Source organism: Cynocephalus volans, chromosome 8, assembly GCF_027409185.1.
Source record: "Cynocephalus volans isolate mCynVol1 chromosome 8, mCynVol1.pri, whole genome shotgun sequence".
NCBI lineage: Eukaryota > Metazoa > Chordata > Mammalia > Dermoptera > Cynocephalidae > Cynocephalus > Cynocephalus volans.
Window position 1 is genome coordinate 42103244 of NC_084467.1, and position 14046 is coordinate 42117289.

At 34.8% G+C, this 14046-nt stretch overlaps 1 protein-coding gene across 1 annotated transcript in view; it reads right to left on the bottom strand.

Moving 5' to 3' along the window:
• Positions 1-14046, bottom strand: part of FAF1 (Fas associated factor 1) — a 516326-nt gene that overhangs the window by 37388 nt on the left and 464892 nt on the right. The window contains exons 16-17 of the mRNA XM_063105346.1: positions 11429-11509; positions 10285-10362 (exon numbers count right to left, since the gene is read on the bottom strand). Coding sequence (XP_062961416.1) covers positions 10285-10362; positions 11429-11509 — 159 coding nt within the window. The remainder of the gene's footprint in view (positions 1-10284; positions 10363-11428; positions 11510-14046) is intronic.

Below are 14046 nucleotides of genomic sequence, written 5' to 3' on the forward strand. Positions count from 1 at the left end.
AGTGAATGGTTGCTTTTGTTATAATGAAAAGCAGATCTACAGAGAAGACCTGGAAGGTGATGCATTGGACAAATAGTCCTATGCTCTCATTTTTTTAAATGGGGAAATTAATACCCAGAAATGCCAACATAAGAAATATAGTTCAGGGCCGAGCCCGTGGCGCACTCGGGAGAGTGCAGTGCTGGGAGCGCGGCGACACTCCTGCTGCGGGTTCGGATCCTATATAAGAATGGCTGGTGCACTCACTGGCTGAGTGCCGGTCACGAAAAAGACAAAAAAAAAAAAAAGAAAAAGAAAAAAAAAAGAAATATAGTTCAAAAATCAGAAGAATAGGATGTTAAACCAGTCACTTTTGCCTTTTATTTTTTTTTTTGATAGCATGAGTGGATATTTATCTAATATTGGTGTTCTAAGGCAGTAATAAGTTTCAGCTGAATAAACTATTTTAATAACACTATAATATGTTAATATCCATCCAATGAATGGGTGGATCTGTGTTTATTAAAATTAAATGCCACTTGTATTATGTCTATTATAGTATTCGCTATACTGTACTATAGTTATTTGTTTAATATCTGGCTTTCCCACTAGCCTGCAAGCTCCGTAAGGGCATGGGAGCATGTATCACTACTTATTCCAAGTATAGTGCATTAGCAAAAAGTAGATGCTCAATTACCATTTGGTAAAAGAAGGAATAAACTAACAAGCTAACTGAAATAATGCATGTGAAAGTGCTTAGTATGATGATAGGCACATAGTAGGTGTTAAGCAAATGCTAAAAGAATCTGAATTTCATGGCTTCTACTTCTAGTAACCAAGAACTGAACATCCTGACTCTCCTTTCTCTGAGGTCTGACACCTTCTAGCATCAACTGTTCAGATTAATTTTCTGCCTTATGTGTCCCTTAAGGGCAAACCATGAGTGGCTTGTAGGAATAAACCTCTGCAAATTAAATACATTTTCTAAACTATGAATGGGATCATCTTTTTCTCAGTAACATTGGTAGTTCTTTAAAACATATCTTTGAGATTAAAAATAATTTTTCCTAATTATAAAAGTGTGTAATATACATTCATTGCAAAAAATAGATTAAATAAGAAAATCATTAAAATTAACCTGTAGATTCATCATTAAGATGCCATCAGCATCACTGAGTGTTTATATCCATTAATTTTTTAAATCATTTTAACCATTTTTAAGTATACAACTCAGTGGCATCAAGTACATTCACAATGCTGTGTGACCATTACCAATATCTATTTCCAAAACTATTTTTTATCACCCCAGATATTTTCCATTAAGTTTTCATGCATATTTTTATATAAGTATATATTTTCAACTTTTTACAAAATTTAAATCAGTGTTATATTATATAAAGCTTTTTTTGGTTCAAAGTCAAGTATTTTGTAATTGTTTTTAGTTATTAAAGTACAGCATACATATGAAAAGTATACAAAACAAAAAAGTGTACAACTTGATAATTTTTCAAGGAAGTCAACATACCTGTAAAATTAGCACCCTGATAAGTATCTCAGAAGCATGCCCCCTTCCTGAGAAGTATTTCCCCTCAAAGTCAATCACTATCCTGACTTCTAAAAGTGTAGTTTTAGAAACTTTAATTAAATGCAACACTATAATTAGAAACATGCGCTGTGGGGTATGACAGATAATAGGTCCAAATCCGGGCAATTAGGTACATGACAATCTTTATAAACTTCAGCTGCCTCATATAAAAAATAAAGAAAGAAATCTTCCTCACAAGGTCCCTGTATAAAATGCAGTAATGTTTTCAAAACACTTAGTAAGTGCTGATACATGGTCAGCACTCAAATAATGACAAGTGCCTAGCATCAATCATCACTGTGATTAACAGATGGCAGTTGTTATTGCTGTTATCATTATCATTATGATTACTCCTTTGCACCTACTTTAAATCAGAATTTAATGCAATATTTTCTGGTTTCCCCTTCTGCTCCTCCCTTTAATCCACCTGTCTGCTTGCTTTCTATTTTGACATTTCCCTGCACAGTAATAACAACAGATGCTACATTATTGTCTGAACTCAGCCAATTATACTACAGAAAAATAAACAACAGTAGCTCATTACGCCATTCATTGTACAGACAATGTCTGCTCCTCAATGTCTGTAGTCTCCAGGGCTTTACCCCAGAATGAAAACAGACCTCAGATATTCCACACCAATGAACGAATGTGGAAAACAATGAAGAGATATCAGGTAAGTCAGCAACCTTGGGATCTGAATACCCAACAGTTTTACTGGCAGAAAGAACAAAAATATATCAGTAGCTCAGATTCAAATATACTGGCTAAAAGCAAAGGCCTCGTGTAAGCAAACATTGTTGTAAAACAATGACATAAAGGACACCCACACTCAAACAGCAGTCATAGTAAACACCATTGTTAAACTTCAATTTGGTTTGCTCAATAAATATGGTTTTCTATTTGCATTATTTTAGGTTTGTAATAAAACAAGGAAACTGGTATAAGTTAGAAATATAAATTGATCTTGGACTTTTTTTTTTAACCAAAAATATCTGAATATTTAAAGCATTCACATCTGAAGGATGAGAAATGGGGACATTTTTTGAAGAGAAATTAAGCAGTGAAAACAGATACCCACAAAATACAGATACCAAAAAAGTTTCTACACAACTGCATTTTTTAAACAGAAAGAATAATATACACTTACACCAAACTCTTAACAATAAGAATCAAAGACTGGCTCAATTCACTTACACACACACACACATACACACACACATACACATACACAGTCCTCTAGGTTTCTATGAGTACATACCAAATAACAGTTTATAACTGGTTGAAGCTTAGTGTTAAATAAGCTAAAGCTAACATTTATTAATTTCATGAATTCTTACCTTCTATGTGTCAGGCATTGCTCTAAATAATGGGAAATTAGCAGTGAACAAAATAGATAAAACTTTCTGCCTAAGTGGAGCCTACATTCTAGTAGGGTGGGGAGAAAAAGAGAAAAGATACACAGGAAAACATACAGTTTGTCACATAGTGAGAAGTGCTATGGAGAGAGTGCAGGGAATGCTTGTAGAAGGAATGGAGAAGTACAGTTTTAAATACTGTAATCCTCAGTAAGCAAAGGCCTAAAGGAGAGAGTGAGCATTTAGATCTAGGAGAGAGGACATTTAGATCTAGGATAAGTATTATACGCAGGAGTCACAGTAAATGCCAAGGCCCTAGTGCCTGGCTTGACTGAGGAATAGCAAGGCAGCCAATGTGACTGGAGCAGTATGAGCAAGGAGGAGAGGTAGGAGTTAAAAAGAGAGAAAAAAAGGACAGGGGTGATTAGATCACATATGGCTTTGGGAAGGCCACTCAATGCTTTTTTCCCCATTTCAAAATTAAGGTATAGTGAACATACAGTAAAATCCATCCTTTTAAATGTATATTCTGTGAGTTTTGACAAATGCATACACTTGTATAACTACCATCACCAATCAAGATAAAGAACAGTTTTATTACTCCTCCTCCCTCTGCCAAATTTCTTAGCCCCTGGCAACCTCTAATCTGTTTTCTGTCCCTAGTTTTGCCTTTTCTAGAATGTTATATAAATGTAATCATAAACGTCATATAAATGACTTCCTTCATTTAACATAATGCATTCAAGATTCATCTATGCTGTTGAACATAATCAGTAGTTCATTCCCATTTATTGCTGAGTAGTACTCTATTGTATAGATACACTACAGTTTGATCACCCCTTCTCCAGTTCAGGGACACTTGAGTTGTTTCCAGTTTTGGGTGGCTACTCATAAAACTTCTATAAACATTTTTGTACAGATTTTTGTGTGAACATAAACTGCTTTGTAAACTTTACTGTTACTTTCATTTCACTTGCATAAATACCTATGAGTATGACTGCTAGGTCATGTGGTATATATATGTTTAACTTTATAAGAAAATACCAAACTAACTTCCAAAGTGGATGCACTATTTTGCATTCCTGTCATTAATGTCTAGAAGTTCTACTTGCTCCTCATTTTTGTCAGAACTTGGTATTGTCCCTTTTTCTTCTAAAAAGCCATTCTAAAAGGTGTTATATCTATTGTAGTTTTAATTTGCATTTCCCTAAAGACTAATAACGTTGAGCATATTTTCATGCATGTACTTGCCTTCTGTATATCTTCTTTGGAGAAGTGTCTGTTCAAATATTTTGCCCATTTTGAAACTTCGGTTGTTTTCTTATTATTAAGTTTTGAGTGTTCTTTATGTATTCTGGACATCAGATATATGATTTTCTCACAGTCTGTGGCATATCTTTTCAATTTCTTAACAGTGCCTTTCAAACAGTAGAAGTTCTCAATTTTGATGAAATCTAACTAGGTATTTGTTATTTTATGGATTGTATGTTTGGTATCAGATATAAGAAATCTTTCCCTAATCCAAAGTCATGAAGATTTTCTCCTCTGTTTTCTTCTAGAACATTAACAGTTTTAAGTTTTACATTTAGGTTTATGACCCATTTTGAGTTAATTTTTGCTTGTAATGCAAGATTTGAATGGAAGGGTTTTTAATTTGTGTGTGTGTGTGTGTGTGTTGCACATGAATATTCAATTGTAGCATCATGTGTTGAAAAGACTCCTTTCTCTGCTAAATTGTACCTCTGTTGAAAATCAATTGGCCATATATGTATGGGTCTATTTCTGGACTCTATTCTCTTCCATTGACCTATTGGTTCATCTCTTCCCCAACACTACACTGTCTTGATTATAGTAAGTCTTGAACTCTGGTAATATAAGTTCTCTAACTTTGTTCTTTTTCAAAAGTTTTGACTATTCTAGTTCTATTGCTTTTTCATATAAATTTTAGAATCAATTTGTCAATTTCTTAAGAAAGTACTACAGAGAATTGGTTGGAATCACTGTAAGATTTTAGCTTTTATTTTGAATATGAAGCCACTGCAGGTTTTTAAAATGACACGATGTGACGATTGTTCTTAAAAGGATTTATTCAAAGACTACAGGAAAAGCGTACATGGAGGCCTGGAATCAAGTTGGGAGGCTACTAAAGTAATCTAAGTAACAGATAAAGGTGGCTTAGATGAGGCTGGTATTGGTTATTAATGAGAAGCATTTGAGTTTTGTACATATTTTGAATGTAGAGCAACTGGTTTTGCTCATTAAATATGGATGTGAAAGAGAGAAGTCAAGGATGATTCCAAGGTTTTTTACTCAAACAAGTAGAAATATTTTCCATATGTTGAGACAGAGAAGACCGTATAAAGAGCAGGTTTGGATGGGGAGGGTTAGATCAATTGTTTAGTTTTAGACATATTAAGTTTGTGATGTATATTAGACATCTAAGTGGAGATGATGGTCTAGCAGTTAGATATTCAACTCTGGAATTCAGGAAAGGGAGAAGCTGAAGATAATAAATTTAAAAGTCAAAGGTATAGATGATAATTACAGTCATTATAATGGATGAGATTACCAAAGAAGTAGAATGGATCCATGTAGGCCAATTCTGCAACTGTTCTCTGCTCCTGGTAACCAATCATCCATCTAGAGAGTCTGGATAGTTTATTACAAATATAGCCTTAAAATAAGATAAAATAAATAAGGAAAATGATCATTTTTCCTACGCCAAAATTCAGATCAATGATTTTTGGCTGCTTCTGGATATGAAAAACAGTCTGTAGGTTGTGATTTGGATATTATGAAGCTAGAATTTCTGGTCTCCTTTAATGATTCATGAGGACAACAGCAGAATACTTTAAAGTGGAACTATCCAAGAAATTGTAGATATATGGTCTCTATAATTATGATAAGGTATATTTATGTATTGACACCTACCTTACTGAATTGTAAAGATTCAATAAGATATTAATGTCTGTAAAGTGATCACCACAGAGTTTAGCACATATTAACTCCTCAATAGACAGTGATGACCATCATCATCATCATTATGAACCAGTGTAGTAGTGCTATCTTTATGTGACAAAAGCAACTCACAGAAGATAAAAACACAAGTTATAAACAGCAGTTTTACTTTAATAACCTATTCATGGTCCCACCTCCAATCTTGCAGTGTGGGGCAATAAATTTAATGAATACAAGATCGGAGCTCTGGTTCTGTTTTTACCAGGCAAATGTTAGGTAAGAATTTTTAAAAAGCCTTTTAAATCCTGCTATGATCTTGCTTTCCTCATCTGTAAAACAGTAATGATAATATCTCCCTTATCGATTTTGTTGAGTGGTTGTGAAGATCAAATTAGAAAACTGATGGGAAAGTGCTAAGCTTCTAATTCCATATTTTTTCATTCTCCCACTTAATGGTTTTTAATATTACTTAACATTTTCTATTTGAGGAACCAACAAGGAGCAAAAGGAAACAACTTTGCAATTGATAGGCAAAAATGTAACTTTTTTTTTTTCTGCCTAAGGGATCCATCAGCAAAAGGGAATAGCTTTGTGCCCATTCTCTCCTACCTATGATTCTCCAAAATTTGGCCCTTTTAGCCAAAGCTCTATTTATTAGACTGTCTAGATTTGTCCACGTACTGTTCCCTGAGCAAGCCCTGTGCCTTTCTCCCTTTGATCAGGATTACCCAGCCTATGCTATTCCCTTTGGCCTCCAACCAACTATCCATCCATCTGTTCATCAATCAAATCAAAATGTTCTTCTATTTCATCTTTTAACCACCAAAGTCCTACCAATCCTCCAAAGCCGCCTCCTTCTGTGAAGACTTTCTTGTTGCCTTCCTAGTCAGAAATCATCTTCCTCCAAATATCTTCAGCACTCTGTGCTATTGAAATGGTTTTTATAAAGTATTGAATCTTTTCCTGTAGTTATTTTATATTCGACCACCCTCCTGCATTAGATAGTGAGATCCTTGAGGGATGGACTATGTCTCACACACATAACATAGTATCCACAGCACCTGATTTAATGATTTGCATATAGAAGGAGATTGATAAATATTTGCTGAATATTGACTGAATAAGACCAGGGAGTCAAAAACCTTAGCTGAAACCTTCTCTATCTGTTAAAAACTCCGTGGCAAAAAACAATATTCAGGAAGGATTTCTTGGAGGATATATAGTTCACACATTTCTGTAGTTAGTATAAAATCCACCCCTTGAATTGGTGTACCAAAAAATGTATTATTTAGGCCTTTGCAGAGATAACTTTAATAAACTGTGCTTTGCCCTTATGTTTTGAATCATAAAAAAAAAAAGTTGGTATTGTAGCTATCGAATATAGTTGGGGATAATGTTTACCACATTGCACAGCTTCCTCTTAAAGAGGAATCACAGGAAACATTGCTGTAAGGTCTCAATCTAGAAAAATCTGGGCACTTTCTGAAAGACTGGCCTTTGTCTAATGTTAAACACAAAGAAATTTATAAACTATCATATTTCCTTTGTTTTGGCCCAAGAGAAGTATAGAACAAATTTTGTGGTTCATGTTGAGCAAATATACAGAACCCTACCCCACACATTTGGACCCTGTGCTGGATTATCTGTTGTTAATCTTACCTTAGCTTTACCTTCCTTTATTTGCCCTTTCCCCTAATTTCTATGTTTATTCTTTCTTTTTAAATACCTTTTAATTGCATGTACTTATATAAGTTACTTGAAACTGATTTTGGAAAGAATAAATATATAAATAGTAAAATAGGGGAGATATTTGCTGTCATTTCTTTGTTTTCTCTTCAGAATAGTATTATAGCCTTTCTCCTTATCATGGCCAAGGACCAGATCATTATACCTTTCTAGATTTTACTTATTTCATTCCAACAGTTATCGCACAGCAAAATGAGACAAACCATTAAGGAATTTCCTTGTGACCAAGGTGATTTGACTATTCAATATTTCATTTTTCTAAAGGATTTCAAAATACTGGAGATAATCAAAATAATAAAACCACTCTTGATTCTCAATGTCATTATATGGGTTAGGATTTCCAGTTAGGAGGGAGGTAGTGTTACTGTGAAAGATCAGGTGACCTGGCTTCTGATCCAGATTATGTGTTCAACCAGTTTGGTGACAATAGGCAAACTGTATAATCTTTCCAGGTCTCAGTTTCTTCAGAGGTTGCACAATAACAGCTTTTCCCAAAGAGTGTTTGTAGTACACTAGTGTGCTAACATATGTTAATTGGTGTTCCATGAAAAAAAAAGGGGGTCAAATAAGTTTGGATAAGACTGCATTAAATTCAGATAAAGTGTTTCTTAATGGTGGGATTTATAAGTCTTCAATTATGACTCTTGGGTGAGGGAGGATAGAGTGGATAGTATTATCCAAACTTGCATTTTATGGAAGCACATCAATTGACAAGTGCAAGTAACAACTAGTTGCAAAATCTGACTTGCCCTCCTTCCTCCTGTATCCTATCTACTCATATGGCAACAGCTGAAACATATATATTGAGTTATGTTAAAGGATGTACACAGAGTCATCTATGAGCAGACAGCTTTATTTACATTTGGAAAAGAGAGAAAATTTTACCCAGGGTAAATCAGGTAAATCATCAAGAGAAAGTACATATGCTGTCAAACTCCAGATCCAGAACATGCAGTTAATTTTGTACCCTTGCCATTTTAGCAAGTCAGTATGGTTGAAAATATACTATTAACAGAGAGAGCATGAGTGAAAGAGAGCATGAGGAAACAAGAATCCTAAATTTTAAACTATATTTCTTGAAATAGTCTAACAGGATAGAGACTAATCTCTTCCTTATCTATACTTTTGTGAAACTCAGCATACATGACTTCTATAGACACACACAACAATATATGGCCTTGTACTGGAATGAAGTATGAGAAAGAGAATGAGCTTTGTAGTCATAAATACCTAGGTGAGAATCTTAGCTGTTTCCTTTTCCATATGTGTGACTCCTCAATGAGCTTCAGTTTTCTCACTTGTAAAGAGAAATCTCTAACCCTGTAGCTTGTTTCAGTGGTTAATGAGTAAACACATATGTAAAACAGCTAGCACAATACTTGATACACAGAAGATGGTCAACAAAATATTTTCTACCTTCCATTATTGAGAGTCCTCAGAGTGCACAGACTAGGGTTTGTCAGGCATAGTATCTTGTGTATATGTGATAGGAACTCAATAAATGTTTGAACATGAAAAAACTTTGATTACCAAATAGTGAGGTTTCATACATCTTTCAAGACCAAGCTCAAATATTACTTCCTCTATATGTTGTCTGATTATTAAAGCTGTAAAAGATTTATCCCTCGTCGCTGAACTCGCTACGCATTTTGCACTGTCATTTAGCACATTTTTCCTTGATTTGCTGTTACTTGTAGATATGTATCTTCTTCCCTCCAAGAAGTTCTCTCTTCTTGCAGGCAGAAAATGTTTTATTATCATTTGCTTCCCTTGCAGTGCTCAGCACAGTTCTTGTTCAAAAACTTGTGTTGAATAAATGAAAGAGGTGGCATCCTTTGACCTAGAATGATGACTAATGGAGTTTTCCTCAGCCTCAGTTAGGGCCCTCCAGGCCTTTTCATCACTTGTTAGATGACTTCCTTTTTTTATAAGTGAATTTTGTCAATAGTTCCATGTCTAGAAGAAATTTCTAAAAGTCCTCTACTGTAAAGCCTTCCTAGGAAGTTATTTGACTCCCCTTCTCTTTGTTCCCACTGTACCTTAGGCATACCTCTATAACTTTTACATATAGTATTGTAATTCTATTTTTTCAAGACTATGAACTCCTGGAGAGCAGGACTAAGGTCTACACCACTATCCCCTAACAGATTTTGGGTACATAGTAAGTATTCAAAAAATGTTTCCAAAATGAGTGAATGAGAAATTCTCTACATTGATATGGACATGACATGAATTCAGGAGGAAAAAATATCAGCCAAGCTAAATGGATTTCCCATATTTAGGAGCCCAGGACAAGATGTTGTAGAAGTAACTCAAGTATCTTTTGGTGAGTAAAGTGAAGCCTGGGGAAAGGACAGAAAATATAGACTATATTCTTGGGGTGAGACAATATCCAGGAAGGATTTTTTTTCAGGCAACAAAAAGAGAAATGAACCAAAGATAACAGAAAGCTGTGAATCTAGTACAAGATCAGGTTTTCTAAGAGTTTTGAACAACAGATCAGGAATGACTCTTTTAAGGAAAGGTTAGGTCTTCCATATTAAAATGAATCTGGGAAAAAGTACAAAGAAATAAGTTTTAAGAAATATTAACAGCCTCAGTATCAAAAACAGTAGAAAAAACCCCAACTTTTAAATAGCTTTTCTTAAAATTCTTCCCTACCTCTCGTTCCTCCTCTTGCTCTTTGCGAATCTGCTCCAAGCGAAACTGTTCTGCCATCTCTCTTTCATGAGCTTCCCTCTGTTGATAAAACAGAAAGACAGCAAGCACTCAATAAATTGTTTACCCAGGAAAAAAAAAAGGAAAAAGAAGCCAGTTATATTCAAAGGACTCATTCCAAACATGACTACATGATTCAGAGATACACTGTGGTAATAAAAATGTTTCTCTGTAGAACAAGATTAGAAATGAAAGCAACAACAAAGCATATAGCTCTCTGATCATGTTGGGTTTCTCTTATTCAAACACCTTTGGTAACTCTGGGTAATGTGGCATTCAAGATCCTTCAGGACCTTTTTTTGGTCTTCCTTTCTGGCCTTTTCTGCTATCTCTCTAATATCCAAACCTCAAGCTCTCTTTTACATCAGCCTCTATCCATCCCCCATGCTTTCCGGCCCCTTGATGCTAGCTTATATTACTACTTCTTCCCTACCCCTTTCTCTGACCTGTTCACATATGCCACTTCATATTTGAAACATTCCCTAGTACATTCACACTTCCTGACTCTCCAAAAAAGCTGGAAAAAAATTTCCACTGAAACTCCTGCTCACTGAAGTCTCACAAAACTCAGTGCTCCCCTCACAACACTTAGGATCCTTGCCTTATGTTACAGCTATCTGTGTTCTTAACTTAATCTACTCTTTCACATTGTAAACCTTCCTTTGAGGGCAAAAACTGTGGCTTGTTTATTTTCCTCTCCTTCTTCAATGCCCAATACAGAAGCAGATGCTCAAGAAGAATTAAATAAATCAGTGGTTCTCCACCCTGACTACACATTAGGATCACCTAAAGTACTTTTAAAAAGTTGCTGGGTTCTATCACAGACAAATTAAAAAACAAATCAAAGAGATACCAGGCTCATTTTTGTTTTCATTTTCTTGATTCTCATCAAACTTTATTTTGTCAAAATGAAACATGCTTTAAGAACCATGAATAGAGTTATATTTTTTCTGTTAATTGAATCTAGCTTTCTCCATTGCAAACCCCATATATTCAGGGATCAAAGTAATAAAAGGACTGGCATTTAATACTGAAAAACTATTTAGGATTGAGCTCTATATCCTAGAAATACCTTGACCAAACCTACCTTTGCTCTATCAGCCTCAAGTGAAAGGCGATAGGCCTCATCTTGTTCTCTCTTCACATTTTCTCTGGCTTCACGTTCATCCTTAAAAGAAAGAAAAAGATTCAAATGTGTTTTACCTTTTTTTTAAAAAAAGGAAAAACCAATGATAATCCCCTCATCTTACTCCTGTGTGAATTTATTATAATTAAATAAGGAACTTTTTTGTTGGTTTTTTTTTGTTTGTTTTTAAAAATAAAGTCAAGGAAATTTATTTCCTGAGGTCATGGCACAGGAAGTCAACTCCTAGCCACAGTCATGGAGCTCTACTATTGAAGGTCAGAGTGCTGACATTCTGGGTGGACCAGAAAGCTAGAGTCTGTGTTATCTTATCATAAAAGGCTCAATTACCTTTGTTTAGTGTTTAAAACAGCTGAGGAATTTTTAAGGGTATAGGATGTAAATAAGCAAACAAACAATAAGATGGCCATCATAGTACATAATAAAAAATAATGTGTGAATCCTAGCTCTACTACTTACAAACTGTGTGACCTTATTGTGTAACTTATTTAACTTCTCAAGGTCTCAGTCTCAATTGTAAAATAAAAATATTTGTCTTACAGGGTAACTATGAGAATTAAATACAATAATGTATAAACTGTCTAGCAAAGCACCCACCTGGCACTTAGTTCATTTTCACACTTTTTAGTTCCCTTCCCCCTTTCTCTTGATTTTTCTAAGATAAACTTGGAGACTGTCAGCACTGGGACTAAGGACTAGAAAGGAGTATAAAATACTCAGAAATAATCCCGTTTAGCACAGAAAGAGGCTGAAAGCAAAACACCTTGGTTAGCATCATTCTACACCATACCACTAAAGCTTTGACTAGCAAATAAGTATTTCCCTATCTCATTCATACTCAAGAAGTGGATAACAGAAGTTATCTAAACAAAAAATCTTTTAGAATATTTTTAGCTTCCAAAGTGATTATACCATCTGCCAACATTTAAATTATGACTTCATATGAAATTAAAAGTTAATTCACTAACAGAATTTCTCATTTGTTAAGTTCAGGACTGTAGCCAATATACATGTACTTAAACTTAATAACAACATCTGTCTACATTAGAGTGTGGGTTCCCTTTTTGGTCATTTTGTGTATTAGGCTGAAACATATAAAGTCGCCAATATTTGACTGTTTTTGACCTATAAAAATGGAAATTTCATATGGTTGAAGTTAACACTGTTTAACTTTTCATCTCCCCAATTCACTATATGCTTACAAACAGCTGAATACATGCTTAGCATTCTTTTAGGTGCTCTCTCTAATACCTATTCAAGACTGGCCTACTCCACGGAGCCAAATACTCCTTCTAGTACAATAATCCAACCAATTCCAAAAGCTCTGATACAAATAGTAACATTTCAATGATTCCTAATTTTTCAAATAAACAAATAGGAAGAATTAGATGTTGCTGGCCTGAAGCTGTCATACTGTCGAGCTAGGGCTAGGTCTGGAGCTCATTAGACCCCTCAAGCCCGTTGTCCAGATTGAGTCACAAACCCTTCACATGCAGGTCTATGAGCTAGGGAACTGGCAAAAAGGTCCTTGGACCCGTAGGTTTGAGAGCATGGCTGCAAGGAGCAGATGCCCAAGGCAGTCAACACTAGGCAAGTGGCGGCATTGTGTATGTGTGCTAACTCCATCCACACGAAACTTATTTACAAAGAATGCACCGCACCACCCCCAACCAGACCTATGGCGAGAGGGCCTGATTAAATTATTCTATTTTCCCAACACATACTATCTATGATGAAAGGGTATGCCAGGGAAATTATATGTGGGCACAAAATACCAGGAACCATGTTTAACCTGAGAGACCCTTAAGGCTGCAAAGTAATCAAAATAATTTACATGTCATATAATACTACACATGAATAAAAATGGGTTTTAAAAACTTATAATTAGAGACTTGTACTAACAGTTAGCATTTATATTTTAAAGAAATAGAAGCATTCTCCTTTAAATATATTTTTACTAACTCTTAAGTGGCCATCTTTCACTTTGGTCTATTTACTAAGGATTTACTAGGACTAGATACAACAAACCTGATAAGGCATATTTTGTGTATTTCTGTTTGTATTTGCATTTGCCTAATCATTACTCTGTAAACTACTCCCACCACCCAACACACAAATTGGTATAGAGTGGCCACAATAATTCATTTGGCTATCGCTGATCTATATTTGATACATAATTTCCTTATTTTTCAAGTAACTGAGGAGAGGTAATGGGAAGATTAGCAGACCTGTGTCCAAGTCCTATCTCTGCCAGTAGCAAGCTATATGTTCTTGGGTTAATAATGTCTCCCTTTTCAGTCATCTGTTAAAGTACTGAACGTCTAAGTATCCTATGCCTTTCCTAATTTAGAGATCTCTAGAATATAATCAACAACCTATAGAGTAATCTTACCTTTCTATATTTGAAACGGAGATATATTTAAGATGTTTAAAAATTTAATTTGACCTTACTTTCCTGACTTCACCCCCTTAAATTAGTTTAGGTTTCTCTTATAACCTTCTGTACTTTCCCTTTAAAGCATTTATCACAATTGCAATTTATTAATTAGCACATAATTATT